At 38.1% G+C, this 25,210-nt stretch overlaps 2 protein-coding genes across 4 annotated transcripts in view; both read right to left on the reverse strand.

Moving 5' to 3' along the window:
* myo1d (myosin 1D) overlaps positions 1-4,489 on the reverse strand; it is a 111,016-nt gene extending 106,527 nt beyond the window's left edge. The window contains exon 1 of the mRNA XM_042397658.1: positions 3,593-4,489. Coding sequence (XP_042253592.1) covers positions 3,593-3,687 — 95 coding nt within the window. The 5' untranslated portion in view covers positions 3,688-4,489. The remainder of the gene's footprint in view (positions 1-3,592) is intronic.
* Positions 4,490-15,641: 11,152 nt separating this feature from the next.
* pdk2a (pyruvate dehydrogenase kinase 2a) lies at positions 15,642-23,664 on the reverse strand. 3 transcript variants are annotated; one of them, XM_042398307.1, is made up of 11 exons: positions 23,450-23,662; positions 22,393-22,534; positions 21,811-21,882; positions 21,384-21,568; positions 20,069-20,158; positions 19,783-19,860; positions 19,297-19,373; positions 19,105-19,203; positions 17,723-17,833; positions 17,257-17,370; positions 15,642-17,089 (listed from the first exon to the last, which is right to left on the reverse strand). In XM_042398307.1, the coding sequence occupies exons 1-11, from the start codon at positions 23,565-23,567 to the stop codon at positions 16,946-16,948; spliced, it is 1,230 nt and encodes a 409-aa protein (XP_042254241.1). In that variant the 5' UTR covers positions 23,568-23,662; the 3' UTR covers positions 15,642-16,945. The 3 variants fall into 3 exon arrangements, with proteins under 3 accessions (XP_042254241.1, XP_042254242.1, XP_042254243.1); XM_042398308.1 differs by lacking the exons at positions 15,642-17,089; positions 17,257-17,370; positions 17,723-17,833 and adding an exon at positions 18,672-18,894 and having other exon boundaries at positions 19,069-19,203; positions 23,450-23,663; XM_042398309.1 differs by lacking the exons at positions 15,642-17,089; positions 17,257-17,370; positions 17,723-17,833; positions 19,105-19,203; positions 19,297-19,373 and adding an exon at positions 19,389-19,488 and having other exon boundaries at positions 23,450-23,664.
* Between the last annotated feature and the right edge of the window lie 1,546 nt (positions 23,665-25,210).

A 25,210-nucleotide genomic window follows, 5' to 3' on the forward strand; every position in this document is an offset into this window, starting at 1 on the left:
GGTCGATTCAAGGCAAAACTCCCAAGACCCTACAGGAATTTGGCTTGAACTTATCTTACCAGACATCTCTACAAAAAGACTGGGCATCTGCTGGGCTTTATTTAGAGACTGGGAGGCTCTGTGGAACAGGCCACACAGTTCAGCCTCAAATCAAACAAAGTAAATGTCAACTTGTACAACCATGTCTGGCCACACTGAGGGGGAAACAAGAAGTCTTTTCCAAATCACGCCTCTCATGCAGTAACCGGGGGGACTTGATTACTTATTTGCAAGCATTTAATGACATAAGTAGAAATCCCCTGCTCAGCAGAGTACTTCAGTCAGTCGCTGGTTAATCTCAGGCACTGTGAAAGTCACTAAATGAGGGTTGGACACACACAGCAAAGCTTGACTTTTGGCCTACTTCAAATAAAAATATTTGGGGATTTTTTGAAGTTCTGTACAAGCAAAAAAATGCGTGGTTTCCGATGCTCGATGAGCTCATTCATGCCTCGTTTGCTCATCCAGTACTAAATGTTCAAATAAATTAATTTTCCTTAAGTGGGGTTATTGTTGAGCTTTGGTGTACAGCAGACCTTTTTCTTATGCAAGGCATTTAACTCTGAGGCCAAGTTCCCACACGTAGAGTAAAATGCACCCAGACGTGATCTGGCTCTTCTTGCATTGGATAACTGCACGGGGACAAATGGAGACCATTAGATGCCTCATGCCCTCTGGATCCACTCCTAGTCAGGCAAACACACTTGCACATGCATGCATGCACGCACCCTCAGACTACGGAAAAAGGAGCAAAAAGGAAGCACTCCTGGCTGGACACACCCTCTACAAATAACAATCTGCACACGCCATCTCCGGACCGAGCTGTCTAGCTGGAGGGAAAACAAACCAACAGAAAATGGGAGAGAGTTGGAAAAATGAGGCCCAGTGTCAACTGGTTGCTCTCAGGTCCTCTCGCCCGGCTGCCAGCGCTACTGTGCACACCACTGCAGCTCATCTGATTTAGGAGGCATGACTAGTAAGAAAGTGTTAACCATAACTGCCATGTTCTCTATGAAACATATCCACTTCTGCACCTGGCACGCTGTTGTTTTTTCAGCTTCACATTCATGCAGCCACACAGATGTGCACAGTGTGATGATGTGAGTTATCTAAGGTTGGGTATCGAACCTCAATGCTTAATATCAAAAGCTGAATAAGGTGGAAATGTTTGAATTGCATGTTTTGTCAGGTCTTTATTGCATATTCCAAACAGAATGAAGTTATAACTTTGGCATTTCTAAGTGTCATTTTGATATAATGAAAGCTATTGTACTGACAACAGTATCGATACGTGTCAAACGATACTCAGCCCTAGATTTAAGTCACTGTGATAACTTTTTTCAGCTCATCTATTCACCAGTGGAAACTCTAAACTCGTCCTAGTAAATGAGGAAAACTGGAAGGAAACCTGTTGAAAGGTCCAACAAACGGGACTGTTGTGTCAAGTGAAATACAAGAATATCTCAAAAAGTTATTGTTATTGAGAAGTATTATTTCCTGTGTTCATTTAGGTCTGTTGACAAATCATTTCTTGTGACACTTAACAGAAACCCCCCTTTTCTGTTGTGATATATTACCAAACAGATTACAACAGACTTGGAGCTTAAAGCAGACTTAAGAACAGCACTAATGTTCGGAAATGCTGATACAAACTATGAAGAAGCAGAAGAAAGACAGTGGATTAGACTTTTACATAACAATAACACACAGGGCCAAGTGGCCCCTGATAATTCCACAGTACATTAAACTTGCTAATAACAAGTGGATGAAAATAGCGATTGTCTACATTTATCATCGCGCTGGCAGAAAATAAAAAACACTTTGGTTTAGAGGGCGTTTTTTTTTTTCTCTTGTAAGTAAGCTATGTGGCTTGCTCTACTTGGCCATAGAAGGGAAAGCAGCCTACTAACGCAGAGGAGAAAAGACCTTCCAACCTGCGTCCTTAAAATCCCCCCAAATATTTATTCTAGGAGTCATCAGTGACAGCGAGTCTGAGTGGAGTGGAGTGGGACTGGCATGACATTTTAGTTTATCAACCACTAGAGAGGTCAGCACTCAGAAACTATAACAAGTTAGATGATGATAATGATGAAGTTTTTACTGTTGTGTCATGCATTCAGCTTTAGCCTGCATGAATGCATATGTTTTCAAATGATAGAGTCCAAATATAAATAACAGTTCATATAAAGTTACATAATCAGATTTTTAGACATTCAAGCCAGACAGTAGTTTTTCAGGCTTTTTGCCTTTATGTGACTGACAGTGTAGAGACAGTAAACTAGAGAGAGAGAGGGCCCCCCTGCCAGGAGTTGAACCGTGGATGTTGCGGTCACATTGTATGGACTTTAACCATTAGAGCGCCCAAGTACAGTAGATACCTGATAGTACATGGCTTCTATATAAGCATGATGCAACATATGTGTCAGGACAATGTGTTAAATGTGCATTAGAGCTCAAACGATTAGTCGATGACAATCAATTAATCGTTTTGAGTCTCTTTTTCATCTTTCCAGCCTCTCAAATTTAAATATTTTCTGGTTTCTTAAGTCCTCTATGACTGTAAGCTGAATATCTTTGGGTTGTAGACTGTTGGACGGGACAAAACAAGACATTTTAGGTTACATCTTGAGCTTTGGGACATTTTTCACCGTTTTATAGAGCATTTCTCCAATTATTTTCCTGTTCTATCACCTGCCATTGTGCTTGGTTTACTACAGCAGAGATCTGAACTGGATCTGCTTTTGTCACCTAATGTAACCGTCTACAACCAGCAAGTGCTGCTGGGTAAACTCACTAAAAGCTCTCTCAAACTGACATTAGGGATCAGTTTGCACTTTCTCAGGTGGCAGAGGTGAGGAAAGGAGATTTGGGGGGGAAACTGATTCCAAGCCACAGCCCATCTGAAAACGTACCCACACTGCTCTCTTTCTCTCTGTCTCTCTGTCTCTCTCTCTCTCTTCATTCACAGCTTGACATCATGCTTGACACTGAGCCACTGACAACACAGCTGATAGAAACCGGGCCCCTGCACGAGAATCCGTGCAGCTTTGGGTGGAGTCACACACACAGCATAGTTTATGTGGTATTACCGGTTTAATACGAGGACGGAACGGAAAGGAATGCAGCCCCCCTCCAACAATAACAACACACAATGACTTATTGTTGCACTGCATCAGAGAACTGATCGAAACACACACAGAGATTTTAACACGTGGGAGTCAAAATTCAAACACAGGTGCGGTGACAGTATTTGCATAGATAACATGCTGGGTTGTTTGGCAAGTTCTATTCATTCATACTCCTTAAGTGGGGAACAATACTAAACAATATATCGCCAACAAGAAGAAACACTGTGAATGAGCTTGTAGCACCTGTTGAGCTGACAGCAAGAGTGTTTTTACGACATATTTCTGGCTAAAATGGTGATATAAGCACACTAACTTGACTCTATATAAGCTTTATCAACGTCTATTCTCTGGAGCTTGAGTGCTTAAAGGTGCCTCAGTGGTTTTTACAAAAGGTGAATGGCCGCGGTCGCTGCAGGCAGACTTACCTGAGTTTTAGGTTAGCCATGAATTCTTCCATAGACACGTTGTCCAAAAGCACAAAATCTGCTTTTCCATACTCCAGGCTCTCGTGCTCTGCCATCCTTTTCTACCTGGTTCTTCTTCAAGCGCGAGGAAATGTTTTTTTTTTTTCTTTTTTTCAACAACTTGTTCTGAAGTGCCGACAGAAGGTGAACATTGGCGGGCTTTGTTGAGCACCTCCTCTAATGGACAGCTGTGTAGTCAATACGCATTTTCATTCTGGTGCTAAATTGTATTTTTACTCATGTTTAATTAAAGTCGCAAGTAAAAAAAACCAAACCCTTATATAAACTGTAAAAGTAATGTTATCTGTGTTTTAAATTCCCTTAAACGTCTTTTCTGTTAGAAAAAGGAAATTATCCCAAAATATCTTCATGTCCATACAAAGTTTCTCCTTCAGGCAGAAATGTATCCTTGTCCCGTTACATCGTGAGCCAGCTTCGACCGTTTTTCCTGGTGTTTCTCTCCTGTCGTCCAGACCGACTCTCCACCAATAGGATTGTAGCTGCCTCTGCAAGCACCGCCCCCCACCACTGGTGAGAGGTGTTGGTCAGACTGGTCCTGTCTCTAAGTTGAAAAGCATTACAAAAATGTCTGAAGACCACTGCTCCACTGCTTCTGATACATATTCCAGCGATGACGAGGCCACCTCTAAGTTGTAAAACACTCGGAGGAAAACCATAATGTTTTTGGCCTGACATTTATGGTGCCCTCTGTTACCATAAAAGGAAAAATTCCAGCCCTTCATAATTTTCTCAATGGGATATGAATGAAAATTGCAGTTGTGTTTATTGAGAGGGATTCTTCAGAAGCTGTAGCGTTCTCAAATCTACATAATGACTCTGAACTATCATCAAGTGAACACGCAGGTCTAAAACACATCATCATCTTTGATTTACTCGTGTTGTTGCTGAATGAGGCCTCCAGCTCGAAAACTCCTTCTCAAGGAGGTTGTTGTTAAATACAAAGCCTGCCATCGGTTATTCACCAGGAGTACACTGATGCAAGTGCGCCACCTTGTGTATAAATGAGGCAAATGCATTTTCTAGGTAGACTTGGATAAATATGGGCCATATTCACAAAACACCTTAAGTCTAAAAGCCTACAGCTGCAACGATTTTCCTAATCGATTAATCGCCAACTATTTTGTTCATCATTTTCAGTCATTTTTTAAAGAAAAATTCTCTGATTCCAACTCCTCAAATGTGTATATTTTCTGGTTTCTTTGGTCTTATATGACAGTAAACTCAACATTTTTGGGTTGTGGACTGTTGGTCAAGACAAAACAAGACATTTGAGGATGTCATCTTGGGCTTTTGGAAACAGTGATCGATATTTTTCACCATATATTACATAGATAGATATTTTATGGACCAAACAACTAATCAATTCTATATCTAGATTTTTCTATAATGAAAATAATTTTGGTTTTTGGTCTAAGACTAATTCACAAAGCATTTTAACACTAAAAGTAGCTCCTAAGTCTGAGAGAAGTTAAAGAGGACTCTTAAGTCATTATGACCTGCTCACAAGGTGCAGGTAATGTGCCTCTTTACATCAGGATTTTGGAAAAACTCACCAATAATAAACTTTGTAAAGTATATCTTGATGGCAGGATTAAGGATTCAATCAATGTAACAAAATATTAAAACAATTGAATAACACCAGAAACAACAGTTTACACGGTTCTCCACCAGAAAAAGAAGTTGTACAAAACTTCTTCTGAAACTTAAACAAAGCACACAAACACTTGCAGGTTGTTAAAAGAATGACTATATTGTACAAAATGTAGATTACAGGATTATTCCAGCATCTCACAGATGGGACACAAGGGAGCAATTTTTATAAGAAACTAGACAAAAGAGGCACTTATCCATTGATCAGTCATCACATCATCGGATGAGTTAAACTTATAGAATTCTTTGTCGCTATGACAACACAACATCCTGACAACGTAATAATAACACATCATCAGACTCTGAACCGTCTTCACATAAACAAAGGCCATAGTATTAACACACATACATGTGATATTTCCATCAACAAAGAACCACTGTTTCTCTGAAGGAATATGATGATCACAATACACATTATGCTAAGAGTTGGCCTACATTTACAGTGACCAATCATATATAAAAGTACATCTAATTAAATTAATATATAGACAAATGATAATTAATAAATGATTAACATAAAAATAAATGATAAACTATAAGCATGCAACTGAGTTTTCTCTCACAGGTGGTGATGAACTTATAATATAACCACCGTCTGTCAGAATCATACATCACTTTCGGCAGCTTTGTGAATTGATCTTAAGAGGAGAACTTTTTTATCAGGAACTTTTAGTGCCACTTAGGAGGACCCCTAATGGTAAAATAAGACTTTGCAGATATGTCCCCAGAAGTATATCAAATACTTATAACCAGCGCTGCCTTAACCAACAACAGTATCAAAATGCTTCTTACTCCATATGCATTTTTAATAATAATCCAATAATATGATATATGTTGATATAACACTTGCAGGGATCATTCATTCTTTTGATACTTTAAAGGATTGGTTACAATTTTTCAAGTCTTTCTTAAAGCAGAAGTCAGGATAGCCATATAATGATTAAAATATGTTTTTCTTGCTGTAATCATTCCTCCTGTTTATACTGGCCATTAAAAGATCCTTTCATAATGTTCTTTTATGATTGGGGGCAAAATCCACAGCCCTCATTTTGTGCAAAAATGTATTCAAAAGTTTATGAATTTTGTATGAGGCTTCAGCTGTCTGAATTAGTCAGATGGATACCTTCTGAAGTTACAGTCTTTTTAGTACAAACTTCCCTCTTTTTGTTTCCCTGGACAGTGTTTTCCTGTTGAGCTGCAGTGGAGGGATGGTAACAAAAAGAAGTTTTGTTCTAAAAAGACTAACTCAGACTGCTGAAACCTCATATCAGCTTCTGGTAAACTTTTAAATACATTTCTACACAAAATGACGGCTGTAAATTTTGTCTCCCACCCCCCATAACATAGAAAGCATATTGGGAAGGAATCCGTATGAAGAGAAATGATGATTGTAGCAAGAAAAAACTGTTTCAGTGTTCACTGTTGTTTTAAGACCGACTTGGAAAACTGTAAGCCTATCCTTCAGATAGGTAAGTAATTAATTAAGTAAGTAAGTAAGTAAGTGGGTAGGTAGGTAGGTAGGTAGATAAGGGAGTAAGAAAGTAAGTATGTAGGTAAGTAAGTAAGTTAGTGAGTAGTAGGCAGGTAGGTAGGTAGGTAAGTAAGTAAGTAAGTAAACAGGTAGGTAGGTAGGTAAGTAAGTAAGTAAGTAAGTAAACAGGTAGGTAGGTAGGTAAGTAAGTAAGTAAGTAAGTAAGTAATTAAATCAGTAACCAGGTAGGTAGGTAGGTAGGTAAGTTAGTAAGTAAGTAAGTAAGTAAACAGGTAGGTAGGTAGGTAAGTAAGTAAGTAAGTAAGTAAGTAAACAGGTAGGTAGGTAAGTAAGAAAGGAAGTAGGTAAGTAAGTAGGTAGGTGGATAGGTAGGTAGGTAAGTAAGTAATTAAGTCAGTAACCAGGTAGGTAGGTAGGTAGGTAGGTAAGTAAGTAAGTAAGTAAGTAAACAGGTAGGTAGGTAGGTAGGTAGGTAGGTAAGTAAGTAAGTAAACAGGTAGGTAGGTAGGTAAGTAAGTAAGTAAGTAAACAGGTAGGTAGGTAGGTAAGTAAGTAAGTAAGTAAACAGGTAGGTAGGTAGGTAAGTAAGTAAGTAAACAGGTAGGTAGGTAGGTAAGTAAGTAAGTAAGTAAACAGGTAGGTAGGTAGGTAAGTAAGTAAGTAAGTAAGTAATTAAATCAGTAACCAGGTAGGTAGGTAGGTAGGTAAGTTAGTAAGTAAGTAAGTAAGTAAACAGGTAGGTAGGTAGGTAGGTAGGTAGGTAGGTAGGTAAGTAAGTAAGTAAGTAAACAGGTAGGTAGGTAGGTAAGTAAGTAAGTAAGTAAGTAAGTAAACAGGTAGGTAGGTAGGTAAGTAAGTAAGTAAGTAAGTAAACAGGTAGGTAGGTAAGTAAGAAAGGAAGTAGGTAAGTAAGTAGGTAGGTGGATAGGTAGGTAGGTAAGTAAGTAATTAAGTCAGTAACCAGGTAGGTAGGTAGGTAGGTAGGTAAGTAAGTAAGTAAGAAAGTAAGTAGGTAAGTAAGTTAGTAGGTAGGTGGATAGGTACGTAGGTAAGTAAGTAATTAAGTCAGCAACCAGGTAGGTAGGTAGGTAGGTAGGTAGGGAGGGAGGGAGGTAAGTAAGTAATTAAGTGATTAAGTAAGTAGAGGCTGGTGTTTGCTGTTTGAGAAGAACTGGTGGACTCCTTTGACTGGAGCCCTGAACATACTGGTCCTCCTGTTGAAGGCTCGGCCCACTTTCATCAGCACCTTGCTGTACTTGATTCTGTTCACTTCACCTGAGAGCTGGCCAGGGTAGGAAGCAAAGAAGCGTATTTTTCTGGAAGACTCTGGAAAAAGGGAAGATATTATTATCCAAAATATAAAGTGTTACTGCATTATTTTGGCACTTGTTCAGGATGATTACTACAGATCATTTTACTGAAAACAAACACAAATCAGCTTTAACCAAAAGAAACTTAAAGGAATAGTTCCAAATTTTGGAAAATATGCTTTCTTGCAGAGAGTTAGATAACAGAGTAGCCACTCTCATATCTGTGATAAATATGAAACTACAGCCAGGAGACGGTTAGCTTTGCTTAAAAAGACAGAAAAGAGGGGAAAGTAACAGCTGGTCTTGCTCTGTCCAAAGGAGAGAAAAAAGACCTTTTCATACTTGAAGGAAAGGGAGGTTATGTTAGGTTAGGTTCTCTTATTTATACTCTCTTTTTAAACGATAAATGTCATTTCAGTTTCATTAAATTTTTTCATTGTTTGAAACCAAAAGCTTGGCAATTCACATATAAGATTTAGTGGCTTCGTAGAGAGAGCACATTTTATGTAACATAACTTTCACTGACAGTTAATTAAGGCAGTGAAAACAAAATAACTCAATGTATTGTGTGTTCAAATCTGGCTCTACTTTAAAGTTAGTACAGTTACATAACTTCGCAGTCAAAGAGAACATCCTGTTTTTACCGTCTGAAGCCCTTGTCCTTCATGCCAAAAACAGGTTTGCACCATTTCAAAAGACACCTACTGTTAGACTAACACAATCATCTGCAGTTTAAAGTGGTTAATTAATTCATGGCAGCAATATTTTTCCAAACATGTGCACATTTTTTGGAAATTAGACAATCCTGATTTAATACCTGCACAGTAAGCCAAATAACAGGGTGACAGCTGTGTGAACTTATAGACATAGAAGTTGCTGAGACACTTCTTGACCTGAATGGGGATCAATCGGAAAGCGTGGCAGTTCCTCGTCAGTGGCCGTGGATCTTGAGGGTCACGATGCCCTCCCTTCTCTTCAAATGAGGCCCTGCCAGCCACAGGGGGGAGTGGGTGTCACATTTGTTCAAAGGCACACACCTCTCAGGCATCAGCAGACTCTTACCGTTGTAGAAAAGGCAGCACCAGCCTTTGGTTATAAACAAAAAAAGAAAATGAGAAATTACCATCATCATAAAAGTAAAGACTAAATACAGAAAATCTAGTTACCTTTGCTGTGGCAGTCACACATCTTGTACTAGGCCTGATCCAGGACTGCATGGTAGAACTGGGGGGGATGGAGTTTGCTTTCCTACTAATCATTTGTACCATAAGGAGGACGTTTGTTCAGCTTGACAAATGAGATTTTGCACCAGTTTAGACTCAAACTTTGCCCAAAATCAGGTCTACAGAGCACAGCGGTTTGCATCACATAAAGAATTGAGAATGAATGTTGTAAATCATTCTATTTTATAAGAATGTTATTTTATCAACTGACTGGCTTTCATCTGTGCGTTTCTCTGATGGTTCTTGTTATGTGCATCTGTGAATGGAGAAACTGACACATTCAGTAGCTGATTCTGTGCAGTATGGAGACATTGTGGGGGAAATTATTAACAGGTTACCTGAGGCAGAGCATCCTGCTGCTGCTGAAGTGTTGTTTGTTCACACCTTAGACTCTCCATCTCCCACAACACAGCATGGTGAACAATTTGTACATACTGATTGACATGTTGTAGCGTCATTTGAAAGCAAGTAAATTCTTGCAGATTCATAATAGTTGAGGATTAACATAATTATGAGTGATTCAGATGCTCGAGCTCATGTCCAAAATACACAAAGACCAGACTGAAGTATTTCTGGAATTTTGGGGTGGGTTAATGACTTTAGGAGGAGTTTTCTTAAACTAAATAACTTGTAATTTATCTGCTTTTAGGTAAAAAAAAAAAACTAAAGAAGTTCAACTAACTTGAATTTAAAAGGATTTAGTATTGTCCACTTTGCATGGCAGTGTAAATTCAAAGAATGAACAATTAAATTAATTTTACATTTTTGTGATTTCATTAAGGCTCAGGGTTTGCGCTGGGGGACTTTTGGTCTCTCTAAGTTACATATTTCCAAAATCCAAAGTTCCAAAGTTATGTCTTCAAATGTCTCACTTTGTCTGACCAACAGTCCTAAACACAAAGATATTCAGTTTCCAGTCACATAAGGTGAATTTCTATTTAGTATTATTCCTTAAAAATGACTAAAATGTTCAAAGTAGTTGATTTTCTGTTGATTCACTTATTGATTTATCAACTAATTGTCTCATCTCTAGTTACAGGTAACATGTGCAGTACATCATATCACCTTAAACACAGCAGCAAGTTGCACATCTTCAGCTAAGTCGAGAAAAAAACTGGAATAACATGTCAACAACTTGAGTTTGTCACACTTCTTTGTAAGTTATTGATTTTAATATAATGTAATGTTCTATTCTCTTTACAAGTTCAGAGTGACTGAAGCTCAGCGCAGTTTCTTTCTCTGCTAAACATCTGGGAAAATGAAGAACTTTTGTTGCATAATGTATGACTTTTATGCTCCATCTGCCTTGTAGCTTTGTAACATCAGTGAACAAAGCTCATACTCACAGAATATGTGTTCCCCAGGCAGCCAACTGCACAGGATGACAACGTTACGAACACAGCCACGACTAAGACAACCATCTGGGGACAGTTGCACAATAGTTATGTAAAAAATGACATTTATATCATTTCTCACTCACTCACTGAATAATCACATGGAATCACTGTTGGATATCTGTGATTTTGGAGGAACTTGCAGTGATTAAAGATTTGTAGAATTATTATCATATGCTGAAACTGGGCATATAATTTGAATTATCTCAGCAAAGAATTTAATATTTTCACTGTCCTGAGACAAAATATTCCGATGATCTGCACAATTTATAACACTTGTAATGCTTCTTCACAGGTGTTGATTGGGTTCATTTAGTTTCAGGCACATTAATCATTTGAAACACTTGGGAAAAAAAGTGGCAAAAAAGCTAAATTTAACAGCAGACATTACCAGTAACATCTGTGATATACAGACAGCGGATACTAGAAGTAAATGTACCTTGAACTATGTATTCAGCTTGCTGTTCTGACAAAGATCAGATCGCCAGACAACAGAGGTCATGTGTGTTTTAAAAGAAGAATTAAATATCAACATTGTTAGTCAAATATTAACATTATTACCATATTTACAACTCTGAATGTTTATGACCTTATATACTCATTAGTAGATGACAGTAAAGCACAAATGTTAAATAACAAATGTGGGCATGAAATTAAAACTGTGTTGGCACCTTTTCAGGTTGTATGGTCAGCAGAGAATTGTGATACTTTAAAAGCAGAGCAGAGTAACTGCAGTTTTGTTAAATATATCATTAAAACATATACTATCTACATATACTATCTACACTTGTATTATTGTTGTAGTATATTGTACTTCTATGACAAACTGTACACCTTCAAACAGCGTTGAAATCGATGTAAAATTTGCTGTTTAATGTCAATTAAATTGGAGAAAGGTGTTTAAGATATCATTTAGATGACCTCAAAATGATTTCCAGGAAAGCAAAACTGTGATTTTGCTGAAGAGACTAGGCTATATTTTCTTTTAATGAGCGTCTCCGTGATCTCTGAGATCAGAATGTATAACATCATAGATTTAATAGGCTGAATATACGCTGCAAATGTCAGACATGTTTGATAAGAGCAGTAACAAACAGTACATTTCAAATCCACATCCTCATTTTCCTCAGTTGAGTAAATTCTGCTCGTTTGAGTTTTAATAGTAAGCACTTATGCTGCTTTTAATCTGTGCAAACTAATTCATCCAGGATGTTTCGACCAAACAGACCACAAGGGGGTAACAGCGGCAATCCAATTTGAGCACCATTACCTCATCAGTATAACAATCTCATAGTTTCCTTTAGTTGAAAAGGAAATGTTTCAGCACTTCGGTGAGGTTTTCATGACAGAAAGACTGGCAGAAATTAAAGTAGAGGAAAATTGCTGCATTACAACATATTCAGACACTTGCTACACATGAAGGCATTCACAAAAAAAAAAATGGTATGTGAAAGCAACCAGAGCGCTCCAACTACCTAACTTTTGCTGAAATCACAACACGTTCTTCATGAAGCTACATGTCATAGCAGCATGGTCTCTGTTGACGGCCATCGTGTTGACATGACACTTTCACACATGCAGGCTAGGATGTTTGGCAGTTGTGATGTTGTGATCTATTTCAGGGCACCAGGCCATAGGTCACTGTACAATTTGACTGAGCTGAGCCAGGTTGTTTATCCTCATACATCAGTGTACATTTATTATTTGTTGTCTTTAGTGGTTCCAACCTTTTTTGTCAGACAGATGATCTCACTGACACCATTATATTCTAAATGTGTTAATGTTATACTGTCAATTATATCAAAGTAGACATTGTTACAGTATTTTTTCATGAAAATTAACTGTCAGTGTCACGGCCAGTTTGGTCAAATTTGCATTTGTTCCACTACTTCGAGTGGCACAAGCATGACATTTCAACCATGTAGCCTATATGTTACTTTTAGCTAATTAAACATTTCTCCGTGTAATTTTTCAACCATTTATCCATTTAGCTAAGTATTTAAAATGTTTTTTCATTACTTTCATATATCCATTACAATATATCAGTTACTTTTAGCAAACCATTTCAACTGTTTATCCATTAAAACTATTGGACAACATAGCCATTGCTTTTAGCTAACTGTTTCAACTGTTTATCCATCACTTTTAGCTAACTATTTTGACTGTTTATCCATTACATTTAGCTAGCTATATCAACTGTTTATCCAGTACTTTTAGTTAACTATTTCAACTGTTTATCGATTAAAATTATTTCAATAATATATCCATTTCTGTTCATCCATTACTTTAAACTAACTATTTCAACTATTTATCCATTACATTTAGCTAACTATTTCAGTTCTTTATGGATTAAAACTATTTTAACAAAATATCCATTACTTTTAGCTAACAATTTCAACAATATATCCATTGGGCTACTTTAACTGTTTATTTAGCTTTTTGTTCTAACACTTTTTCCATTACCTGTAGCTAACTATTTCAAGCTTTTAGCTATATGCATTAATTTCTTTTAGCTATACTATTTCAACTACTGAACTATTAGCTATCTAGTTCAACCATACATGACATTTAGCACTATTTCAACTTCTCTGCTATCTCACTAACAAGTTTTAATGCACTTTCTATCCCAATAATACATGGTGTTCAGGTGCAACAGCTTGCTCAATTGGATATATCTTTTTTATTCAAATTGTAGGTTTTTTTTTATTAGTTGAGCTCCACAATCTTTCCACGTACCCCCTGACGACAAGTGCCAGTAGGATGCATATATATCCCCTGGGGTACAAGTACGCCTAGTTGGGAGTGACTATCTGAATGATTTGACTTGATTTTCCTCCATTTGTTCCATTTCTATTTGCACACCTTATTTACAAAAGAGATTATTGGTAAGAACACACTGACATGCAGATATTGGATGTTTGCGTGTGTCACTGTGCTGTAGCAGTTGTTCTTGTTGCTATGGAGAGTTTATCAGCCTTTTGTTTGTATGAGATAAGGACAAGGGCACAGTGGGATTCTTTCCACTCTTCGATGTGGTTGCCGTGGCCTGGGCGTAAACATCGTCATTGGCCATATTTAGCTTATCAGCTGCTGTTGGCCTGTTGGCTCATATAAACATGAGACTGACTGTAAAATGAGCCTTGCTTGACATCTGCCACCTGCAGGATCTTTCATTCATCGACAAAAACAGATGGGCATCCCTAGAAAGAACATGTACCAGATTAAATGTAAGACCAGCGTGTTCAGGCAAACCTTCCTGTAAACAATGCATTAAAATTGTTTAATTTTTATTTAAAGAAGAAAACGGAGACCTTGCAGTTCTAAATTCAAGCCGAATATCTTTTTCTTGTGTTGATCGTTTTGATATATCACATAATTTTTAAGTATTTCAGGTCACAGCACACAATAATAGTGGAAGAAGTATTCAGAAACTTTACTTTACTTTAAAAAGCAAAACCACAGAGAAGAAAATACTAAATTATATTTAAATTTTACTTGAAGAATATAAGTAGTATTGGCAAAAGGTGCTTAAGTACAAAACTAAAAGTACTCAATGGCACCTTTCAGAATGTTATGCTATATATATATATTATTGGTTAATTATAGATATTACTGATTTATTGTTAGCAGTATATTAATGTAGCTGGTTGAGGTGAAGGTAATTTAAGTTCCTTTATGTACAGTTTTTCCAAAGAACAGTCATTAAAGAAAATCAACTAATTATATTCCACCACACACACACACACACACACACACACACACTTGCAAAAGGTCCCCATTGAATATACACAGTGCCAGACAATTTGTTTACAAAAGCCAGGTTGAATCATTTTTGTTCTAACCTCGGAGTTGTCCAGATGGGCAAGAACAGCCCAAAATTTCAGCGATCCCAGTTCGGAGACATGGGGGCAGGGAGGATTTTCTGGTCCATTATAATTAGTCTGTTGGCTGTGATTGACTCAAGCATCAGAGATTGTTGTTTGACTTCTCTGTACATAGATTCTGCAAGTTCAGCTCAGGCTACTACAAATTACTACAATTTGTAACTACAAATTTCTGACTTGTACTTTGTCAATGTGCAACAGACCAAAATGTATGTGAGGAGTGCTGAGTGGTATACAGTATTTTGTGTAATCTGAGTTTTAACTGTTGTGAAATTTAATCTAGAACAACACATCGTATTTTATGAATTTATCATGCTTTGTTTTATAAAATTTCAACCCCAAATCCCTTTGAAATGTACAGTGTAGGATATTTATGAAGAAAAACTAACATTACTAACATTTAAATTGTAAGCTGCCTCTTTCTTTTCATGTATGGAAATGATGTGACATAAAACGCCAACAGAAGCCAGCTATTATTAGAACTGCCTTTGGGCTCTTACCCTTTGGCTGCATGAGTCTCACGTGCCCCATGATCTCAAACAAGCTCAAGTTGACGCTGACTTACTAGGCTCTGGGCCAAAATAAGGCAAGCGTCATAAGACAGTGTGATCTACTTTTACTATCATAAATATTTTTCCTTTTCTGGCACAACTCTCTGTACCCACAGGCAGACAAACACCAGTGGAGTGGAAACTTTTCCAGACATAAATCTGACTGTGTGGTCATGTACGCAGTAAAGATTTTTTTGTTTGTTTGTTTGAGGGTCTGGTGATGGAATGGCTGCAGGGTTGAGTTGCTGAACTTAATCTCATCACCAGTTTAAGAATAGATCCTTTAACACTGATGCAAAAGCTCTCCACACTTTGTTTACTTCTCTCATCATTTCCCTTTTTTGTCCCACTCATCTGCTATCCAAACTGAAGAGAAAACAACACTACAGGGATCCTCAACTGGCAGATATAATCAATCACCTAATCAACTGTCTAATCTTACACACACAGGACGCAGGATAAAACAACACAGGAGGAGCATTTTGTACTGAACTTGTTCTAATTTATTATTTGGATTGTATTTACAGTATTTACAGTCATTTCAGTCACAAAAACTGTAGCTATAAAAATAACCTTTCACATACTGTATGATTAAAGATCAATTTACAAAAGAAAACTGTTCATTTTTTAAACACATATGGACCCAATGGACATTTTTTTTCTTCATATGGCACAGTATAATAAATGATGTGAGACTGGCCTTGCCTTAATGGATCACAAACTGGTAGAGAACTCAAACATGACATGCACTGCCTTCTTGTGGTTTAATAATAACACCGGCCTCCACTGAACTCACCAAACAAGCCAGACAGACGCTTTGCCGGCTGCGGTATATCAGAGAGAACTTGGGCCTTATGATACTGTAATTTCAGGACTCTTTATCTTTATAATTTATGCAAATGAATGCACAGAAAAGAGCAGATTACGTTCAGCCTGGTCCAGAAAATTGATATTAAAGATAACACTGTATCTTATCAGTCAATACTGTAAATACTGTGGTAACATTTTTAAGGCTGAAATTTCAAAAGCCTGAACAAACATCCATGCAGACAAAACCACTCAACTTCAAAGTCCTACATTTGTTCAGATCTGGAGATCCAACAGTCTATTAAATCAAACAAGGAGCATCACTGGCGTTATTTTAAATAGTTCAAGTATTTTAATAAAATGATCCTTTGGGTGAGGTTGCTACTGTAAGGCCTGGGTGACATGTCTGGGTCACTTTCAATTGTTCAACAACAGGTCCTCCCCTGTTCTGCTGAATACCTCCATATCTCCCCTTTTCAAACATCTGCTATAACATTATAGCATGTCTTAAACTGGAAAACTGAAACCCTCCTCTGTTACTCTTCACCTGTCATCTCATATTCCCTCATATTTTTTTTTTTTAAAACACCCATAACATGTCGGGTGCTGCCTCTGTGTCTCCCTACCTGCACATGACTCCGGGCTGCTTGTCCACACACACACACACACTCCCAACTGAAGCTAAGTGTATTTCAACCACCTGTCCAAAGGTCTCAGAGGTGAGTATTCTCTGTTAGTAGCTGTTTTCTATTTGTATATTTTCTTATTAACAACCCAAAAAAGACAACAGGGAATGAAAACAACATGCTACTGCTAAAACTGAAATGTAAGAGGACACTTTGTCTGCTCCGGTCTGGAGATGATTCTCAGTGGTAAGAGCTTCGGTGCCTGTCTGCCTTGGTAGATGATGACATGGGAATACAAAGATATTCTGGAGGCTTCATGTTATGTAGGCTCGAAGCACCAGGCCTAGAGGACATTTTCACTTGGCCACCTTATAGTTGCGCAGATCCAGGGGCTCTTTACTGGGTATGCACCAGTCGTCAGCCTCTTGGCTCACTTTGTAGTTCTTCAGAGCAGTTTTGTTGTACACCGGCAGCCTCTCGATGGAGTCTGTAGACAGCGCCTGGGGGGGGGGGGGTGAAAAGACATAATTACAAATGGCCTGCCACACTTGGCTCCACAGGTCTGCAGAGTTCGGTAACATGTCATAAAGCATTTTTATGTGGCGCAGACTTCCAAACTCTCGTTGTCTTGTCACAGTCTCATGCATCATCACTATGTTTGGCTCACTTTCAAGTAGATTACAGCATCTGTGCCGTAGCCCTCCATGGAGTAGAGCTGCAGGTCCCCCTGGAAGTACTTGGCGTAGAGACGAGAGATGGGCAGACCGTAGCCAAAGCCAGCCTGCACAGACAGAGGATGATCAAGGGTTTAAGAAGGCTTTGTTCTCTGTCGCACTGCAAGCAGCAGCAGCGCTCTTCCATGGAACAAACAGGTCTTTTGTCAAGTTTGCTTTGTTTATTGTAGGTCACTCATTTAGAAAAAAAAAGGATGCCAGGATTTCAGTCTTTAAATAGAAAACAGAGGCTAAATAAAAGTTTTAATGAGCGTTTATTTTGGTTCTTGTGGGCTGTACAGAAATGCAACCAAATGACATATGGTGCAATTATCTTTTTGCCTCTGCCATTTGTTTGTCAATACACGTAGGAGTGCATAAATGAAATCCCACCATCTCACCGCCTGTATCTCTACTTACCAGCGGAGGTCGTGTGTGCTGTCCAATCTGGGGAGCGGGAGCGGTGGAGTACATGTAGCTGAAAAGGTTTTCGATCCGACGAAATGGGACACCGCCACCCTTGTCACTCACCTACAGTCAGGAGGGCAGAAATAGAGTGGTACAGTCAGGAGAGAGACATAGAGAGAGGGTGATGTGAGGTCCTCGAACATTGCTGAGCCATAAAAAGGTAGAGATGATGCCTGCCTGTCGTCAACACTTAAGCTCAACTGAGGGGTGGAAGCTAACGGGGCTTCTGTTTGTTTATTCCACATATAGTCGTGATAAAGGTGAAGAGGGCCTGTCCAAGTGCGGTAGAGGAGGTACACCAGAGGAAACATAACAAGGGGAATCTAGTACCACACTGACAAGTTCAGACATAAAAGATGTACGGAAAATAACAGCTATTTTTGTCATTTTAACGATACTAACTAACTAATTGCTGCTGAAAGTGAACAAAAACAGTAAAGTTGAGGGCTGTAAATACCAAAACAATTAGCTGAAAGACGCTAAAATACTCTGTAGAGCTGAGGAGAAGACTGAAGACTCATTGATCCATTGTCATCTCAGATTCTGATCAGTGCAGCTTAAAGTCTTAAATTTCAGGTGTGAAAGTGACAACAAGACTTGCCTTGGTAAGACGTGAGTAGGTTTAAAGGGCTCTCTCAGTATTAAGTCACACACACTTCTCATCTAGTTTATCTTATCAGAGATTAGTAGCTTTGCTTGCCAGAAGGCGCTGTGCTTAATTGAGGGAGAAGTTGTTACATAACTCGGTTTATAGGAAGATACGGGTGGCAATGGCGGGGAAAAAAAGACGATACCTTCAGCTTTAAAAGCAAAGGCATACAATATTTTGTGTGCAATGAATGAATGGCTGTATAATGGATTTATTTAATAATAAACTCGTGAAATGCTTGACATGTGCTGGTTCACACCGAGCTTACAAACATAAAAACACACCTACGTTCCCATTCGCTCCTACAGGCAATTTTAAAGCTGCTATTTTTAAGTATGTGAACATTATGTGAGGGAACTCCTGGGAGCAACCTGCACAGACACAAACACAACATGCAAAAACAAAATCACATAAGGACCTCGCTGTTTTGGTGACAACCGCTGAGTCACTCTTTCAGCATTTACTGAAATAACCGAAATAACCATTATGTCGTTGTATAAGAATAACAAAACCAAGAATTTGACAAAGCGTTCGATGTCAACTTTTGGTACTTTCTGATACTCAGTGCTCGAGGCAAATTTCAGCTGATGCTAAGAAAGTAAATTTCTAATTTGCTGTATGTTCATAACAGAAAATAACTTTCTAACCGCTGCAATTTTTCCAAAAGCTGTAATTTGCAACCCACCTTAATTGACATGTCCTCTCCTCCAAGAGACACCATGACTTGAATGGGCGGGAGATTGTTGCTGCTCTCGTGGGTCTCGATGGTAGCCCTCATAGCATTCTGTAAGGAAGATGTAACATAGTCTTTTAAAGCATTTTCAGTTTTATTTGAGTTTAATCTGTATATGATTCAGAATTATAGGGTATGTCGTACCTTAAAGAGCTCAAACAGCATGTGATAAAGGTGAGAGGGCACGTACACGATGCTTATTGGATGGTTGTTCTTCTTGTCTGCACAGAGACAACAAAGTGTGAGTGCCTCTTAATTCCATCCACTTCATTTATAATTCATTATCCTCGCCCACTTGTAGGTGTTTTCCATCAAAGGCGAGTTTTCTGTTCTGCACTTGTTTCACAATTGGGGAAAATGGAAAGAGTCTATGTGTCAATATTGTCTGATGCAGTCAGCCGGGTCCACTTAGCCATTACTTCAGCTTCAGTGCTATAATTAGAGGCCCCCCTCAGGTCCATCTGGCTGAAAGTGCTCATACTGTATGTACAAACACAAGGACTCGGTTTCCATTTTTTAATTTATCGTTCCTTAACAGTTTCTGAGGACTTCAGCCCCTTTGACACGCTGGCATTGAAAGTGAAATTGTGTTTGTATTTAACCTGTCAGATTAAATCAATATAAGCTTACTGTTCCTCTCTTGTACAATCAGATCAGGGGAGCAGAGATAGTACTGGTCGCACAGCATCTTGGCACTCTGGAAGGCATCTAAAGGAGAACAATAAGCGATATGGATTACATGCAAAAAGAATATAAGTACTTCTCTCTCTATGCCTTGAGTAAGCCAAAAAATACTGTGCAATGTTGGGTATAAAGGGTTAATTAATAGAATACAAGGGTTATAAAAATTAGCCCAGAAAAGCAAAGAAAGTTCTTCCAAAACAAAGTCTCCAAACGTCCAACATTTCATATTTACCCTGAACTACATCTCCGACTTGACAGTGAGGGTCGATGCTTCCAATGGGGTTGGGCTGGATAGGGTTGGTGGCGCCATCAAAAATAAGAGCTGCAGAGAGATAAAAACGTCAAACTAAGATGATCAGAAAGCAGCCTGTCATCTGTAATGAATGGATAATAAAAATTTAAGCAATAATTAGGGCCGGGTGTCATTTAAAAATCAGAGCCAATATGATACAAGTTTTTGTATGAATACCAACATTATACTATTTTCAAAATCTCTCATTGAATTACTTCAAAAAAAATCTGTATAGCAAAATAAGCCAAATTTTCCAGTGAATCAGTGTATAATTTTGTGTTAACATTATGTCGTTGTATAAGAATAACAAAACCAAGAATTTGACAAAGCGTTCGATGCCAACTTTTGGTACTTTCTGATACTCAGTGCTCGAGGCAAATTTCAGCTGATGCCAAGAAAGTAAATTTCTAATTTGCTGTATGTTCATAACAGAAAATAACTTTCCCTCTATGCAGCCATAGTTTTAAAACACTACATTATCACAACGGTGATATGCATCAAAAATCTTTGTTCCACATGACTGAGGATACTTTATAAACTATGATTAGACACAACATCATCCGAAAGTCTTTGAGTCTGTTCAGCACTACGTTTCAGGATCATATAAACTAATAGGAAAAAAGAAAATGAATGCATTGCATGTATTGTTTTAAGCCAAATCAGATATTAGTCATTACATTGATAACTTCATAATAGCTGAACAAAATCAGCATCGACTATCTACATTTGTTTACATTCCCCAATTGAATGAATGTTTTTTTAACACTTCCTCACTGTCACATTTTCTAAGTATAAATTCTACGATGTGCAGTCTAACGTGACTTAAATTGCTCTCCAGGCCAGCAGCAATAACCCACATAGAAATCTGTAATGGATGTGACAATAACATTTGTGAGGCGACATGTTTTGAAGGATTATTTCAGCACAGAGATATATTTTTCCCCGTGCTTGCCAAGAAAATAATAATGTGTGTGCACTGTATTGTAACCTCGCCTGGTCTGAAAATACTCTTCTCAGACACAATGCAGGAGCAATAAAAACTATGGTCTTATGTTTAATTTAGCTTGGAAATTTTCCAAATTTAGGGAGCAAATAGATTTGTATGTGTAGGTACAATATTCAGGAAAAGATTAAGATCTTACAGACTAGATTATCGACACAATAAATAATGAACGTCAGCTAACGACAACCATTGTTAATTTAGAAACAGAACTGTCCATTAAAGATCACCCTGAAGGTTCTGAAGGTTACTCACTGTGCTGGTTGATGAGCATGCGGATAGAGATGCGGCTCATGTAGAAGCGGTCCAGAAAGTACTGGATGTTCTGGTTGGTTACCAGATCCTGGGGGAAGGCTTCTTTGTATTCTATGATACCCTGGGCCATGGTTGGCACCACATCGTTATGTCTGTTTCTGATGGTAACCAAGGCGTCAACAAACCTGGGGAGGGAGGATATAAACACACATTCAAAAAAGGACACAAACATAGTACGTACGGACATGAAAACACCAGTTAAACTTCCTTTTCCTACATAAACACACTAAAATAATGAGGCTTCATTTAAATGTAATAGTAAGTGACTGATGTCTTGACTGCTGTGTCTCTCCAAAACATGAAAACTGACCACTTGACAAAAGTTTTGAATGAATGTGAGACTATCCAGAAAAAATTAGACACTTACTCTCCCAGGACTTTGTGCTCATCAGGATTCTTGTCTAAGAATTCAAGGATTTCCATTAAACTCTGGATGTACCTGACAGAGTCATAAATAAAGACACACACAATATTAACATATGTTATTAAATGCAAGACGACAGATAAATGAAAGCCTGAAGAAATCTTTTCTTTTAGTCTTGGCGTGCATATTTTGCTCATATTGCATTTTTCACAAAGGAAGGAAAAGCAGAAACGAGGTGACGTGACACTTGCGATGAGAAACTAGGGCAAAGTTCAGAGCTGAGAGACTCCCCCGCTGCACACAGCTAGCTGGAAGGAGTACAACTTGGTCAAAGGGTGCTTTTGTGATTCCGAGCATGACGTCGGGGAAATAAAACTGTCCGGCAGCATTGCAATAAACAAGTCAACAGCTGTGACTGTGAACTTGTTAGTGGTCAGAGGGTGCAAGCTGGCATCAAATGTGGTTTTATGAATGGCCACAAAGGCTGAGAGAGACACATTTGAATGTTTTGTTCTTGGTTTTGGAATAATGTTTCCGTTAAACCCCAGTCACAGCAGAGTAAATAAATGATATCATTGAACTTACCAGCCCTGCACCATTTGCACAGACGGTGTTGTGACCAGTTTATCGGGCAAAAGGTTGATTTCCTTCATGATGTTTGAAAGTCTAACAGGGAGTTCTTGTCTCAAAAACACAAAGGAAGTCTTCTCGCAGGCATTGATAGAACCTAAACCAACACAGACAATAATAACTAGAGTTATTAGTTGATTAATCGATTATCTAATGTGCAGAAAAGGACCTGATTAATCATTTTTAAGGCAAAAACACCAAAGAATGTTTTCCAGCTTCTGCAATGTGAGAATCTGTGGCTTATATTGATTTGTCAAAACAAACTGAAATTTCATAGACAAAGTTCACTAAAAGAAGAAGGAAATTGATTGATAATGAGCATAATCATTAGTTGCAGCCCTACTACACTGATAAACCTGGAGGACTGAGTTTTGGACTTTTGGTCAGACAAAACAAGATATTTGAAGACATCATCTTGAACTCTGGGAAACTGTGATTGTGACATTTAGACCACAATTCCCACAAATAATGGAAAGAATAATCCTCAGATAATGAAAATAACCATTTGTTTCAACTTCAATAACGATATTAATTATATTTTTTACAATATAAACTGGATATTTGCCTTATTTTTAGCATGATATTTCTGTTTCTCAACCATCTAAATGCCTGCATACATGTTACAACCATTACACTTGTGTTGAATGTTTCCTCTGCACAATTTGCATGATATGATCTACAATTTGCAAGCTGTTGAATTGACTTCTATTACAAATCATTAGTAAATACTGGTATGCAAAACATTTTCTCCTTCATGGTATGCAGCCTACAGATCTGACGCAATACTCTTAATTATGAGCACTATGCTACTGCAGGCAGCCTCAGCATAACCTCCACAGAGCAGCTGTTCAATTCAAAATAATAATTTTAAAAATATACATTGCCTCGGGATGTTTTGTCATTACATCCTCGTACATTTATGTTCATATCTAAGGAGGTAAAACTGTCAGTTTCCACGTAGCTAGCTTGTTACATCAAAAAATAACCCATCTGAACAGAGATCAATACTCACCGAAATCGAGAAACTGCTTCATGGAGAGCGGCGAAGGAGAAAATTTAGAGAAATGCTCGATATGTTTGGGCACACTTGCCAAGGCGGCATTTTTCATAATGAATCTAACGAACTTCATTATTACTGTGGATGGTCGCTGCTCTTGTGTGGCCAATGCTCCAACTGATCAAACCTAAACCTGTTAGCAGGCTGTTAAAAACAAGGGAGGCCACTGTGAGAAAGTAGCCCGAACCAGCCAATAGGAGGACGGGATTTTTATTTACGTTTCAGACTGGCCAATAGGAATCTCCGGGGGGCGGGATTAGTGATGTTTAGGTGCTGCCTGTCTAGAATCTCCTTCAGAGAGGGGCATTGTTTTTTTCCACCTTTCATTATGTAAAGGGTGATTAACTGATTAGTCATCATACAAACAACCACCTAAATGTACAAACATGCTAATTAGAGGTGCTAACGACCGTTTTTTACCGTCCATTACCAGGAATATAAGAGATGCAGCCAGTAATATATACATTCTGATGTCTGGAGACTCTGCAGCCATGTGATCAGTGGTGGAAGAAGTATTCAGATCCTTTACTTAAGTAAAAGTACCAATACAGCTATGTAAAAATACTCCATTACAAGTAAAAGTCCTGCATAAAAAATCCTACTTAAGTAAAAGTACATAAGTATTATGAGCTTGATGTAGTTAAAGTATTGCAGTAAAAGTAGTGGTTTGGTCCCTCTGACTGATATATTATTATATATGACATCATTAGATTATTAATACTGAAGCATCAGTGTTAGAGCAACATGTTACTGTTGTAGCTGTTGGAGGTGGAGCTAGTTTCAACTACTTTATATACAGTTAGCTCGTTTAGTCCAGTAGTTCCCAACCTAGGGGTTGGGCCCCTCCAAAGGGTCACCAGATAAATCTGAGGGGTCGTGAGATGATTAATGGGAGAGGAAAGAAGAAAAAACAAAGTTCTGATACACAAATCTGTTTTCAGTTTTTTGACTTTTTCTCTAATCTTTGATTTTTGCTGAAATATTGGATCATTTGAACATTTATTGAAATGAAAGCATGTGAGAAGTTTAGAGAGAAAAATCACTATTTGGTGGAGCTGTTAACAACTCATAGACATGTGAAATGTGACCCCGACTACACACTGCTTTTTGTAAGATGTCAAAAGCCAAAAAGATTGGAAACCACTGGTTTCATCTTTAACAATGTGTTGTATTTTAAAAGCTTGTTATATTATCCATTGTGTCACATCTTCATCTGAAAAGTAACTAAAGCTGTCAAATAAATGTAGTGGAGTAGAAAGTACAATATTTCCCTCTGTAATGTAGTGGAGCAGAAGTATAAAGTAGCATCAAATGAAAATACTCAAATAAAGTACAAGTACCTCAAATTTTACTTAAGTACTTCAATTGTACATAAGTACAGTTTTGGATGGTAAAGGTTAACATTGCTGAGGTTGCTTTCCAGTCACCTCCAATCTGCCACGTCCAACATATCACTAACGTTATCACTCCAGTCAAGACCATAGGTTACACCTTACATAAGCTCAGGTCCTATTCGTAGTCATGTGGCACATGCATACATACTTCTGAGTCAGGTTATCATTCTATTATTCATGTATACTGTAATGAGAGCCCATGGGGCACCTAGTACATTATCATAGTCTTTAAGGGTTGAGGCTGCACTGTCCATTTATAATAAGTCCAAGAAGTCCTTCAGTCAGTTATGTTTATTATAGCAGTCTGGTTTATGAATTATCC

Source organism: Thunnus maccoyii, chromosome 20 (genome assembly GCF_910596095.1).
Source record: "Thunnus maccoyii chromosome 20, fThuMac1.1, whole genome shotgun sequence".
NCBI lineage: Eukaryota > Metazoa > Chordata > Actinopteri > Scombriformes > Scombridae > Thunnus > Thunnus maccoyii.

What these genes read in the sequence shown, in the direction of transcription:
- pdk2a (XM_042398307.1), bottom strand. Translation starts at nt 23,567, where the DNA reads ATGAAGTTCGTTAGATTCATTATGAAAAATGCCGCCTTGGCAAGTGTG. An exon ending in CATGCTCATCAACCAGCACA is followed by an intron (nt 20,159 to 21,383) that starts GTGAGTAACCTT and finishes ATCTCTCTGCAG; the next exon opens with CTCTTATTTTTGATGGCGCC. An exon ending in ATGCTGTAATCTACTTGAAA is followed by an intron (nt 17,090 to 17,256) that starts GTGAGCCAAACA and finishes CCCCCCCCCCAG; the next exon opens with GCGCTGTCTACAGACTCCAT.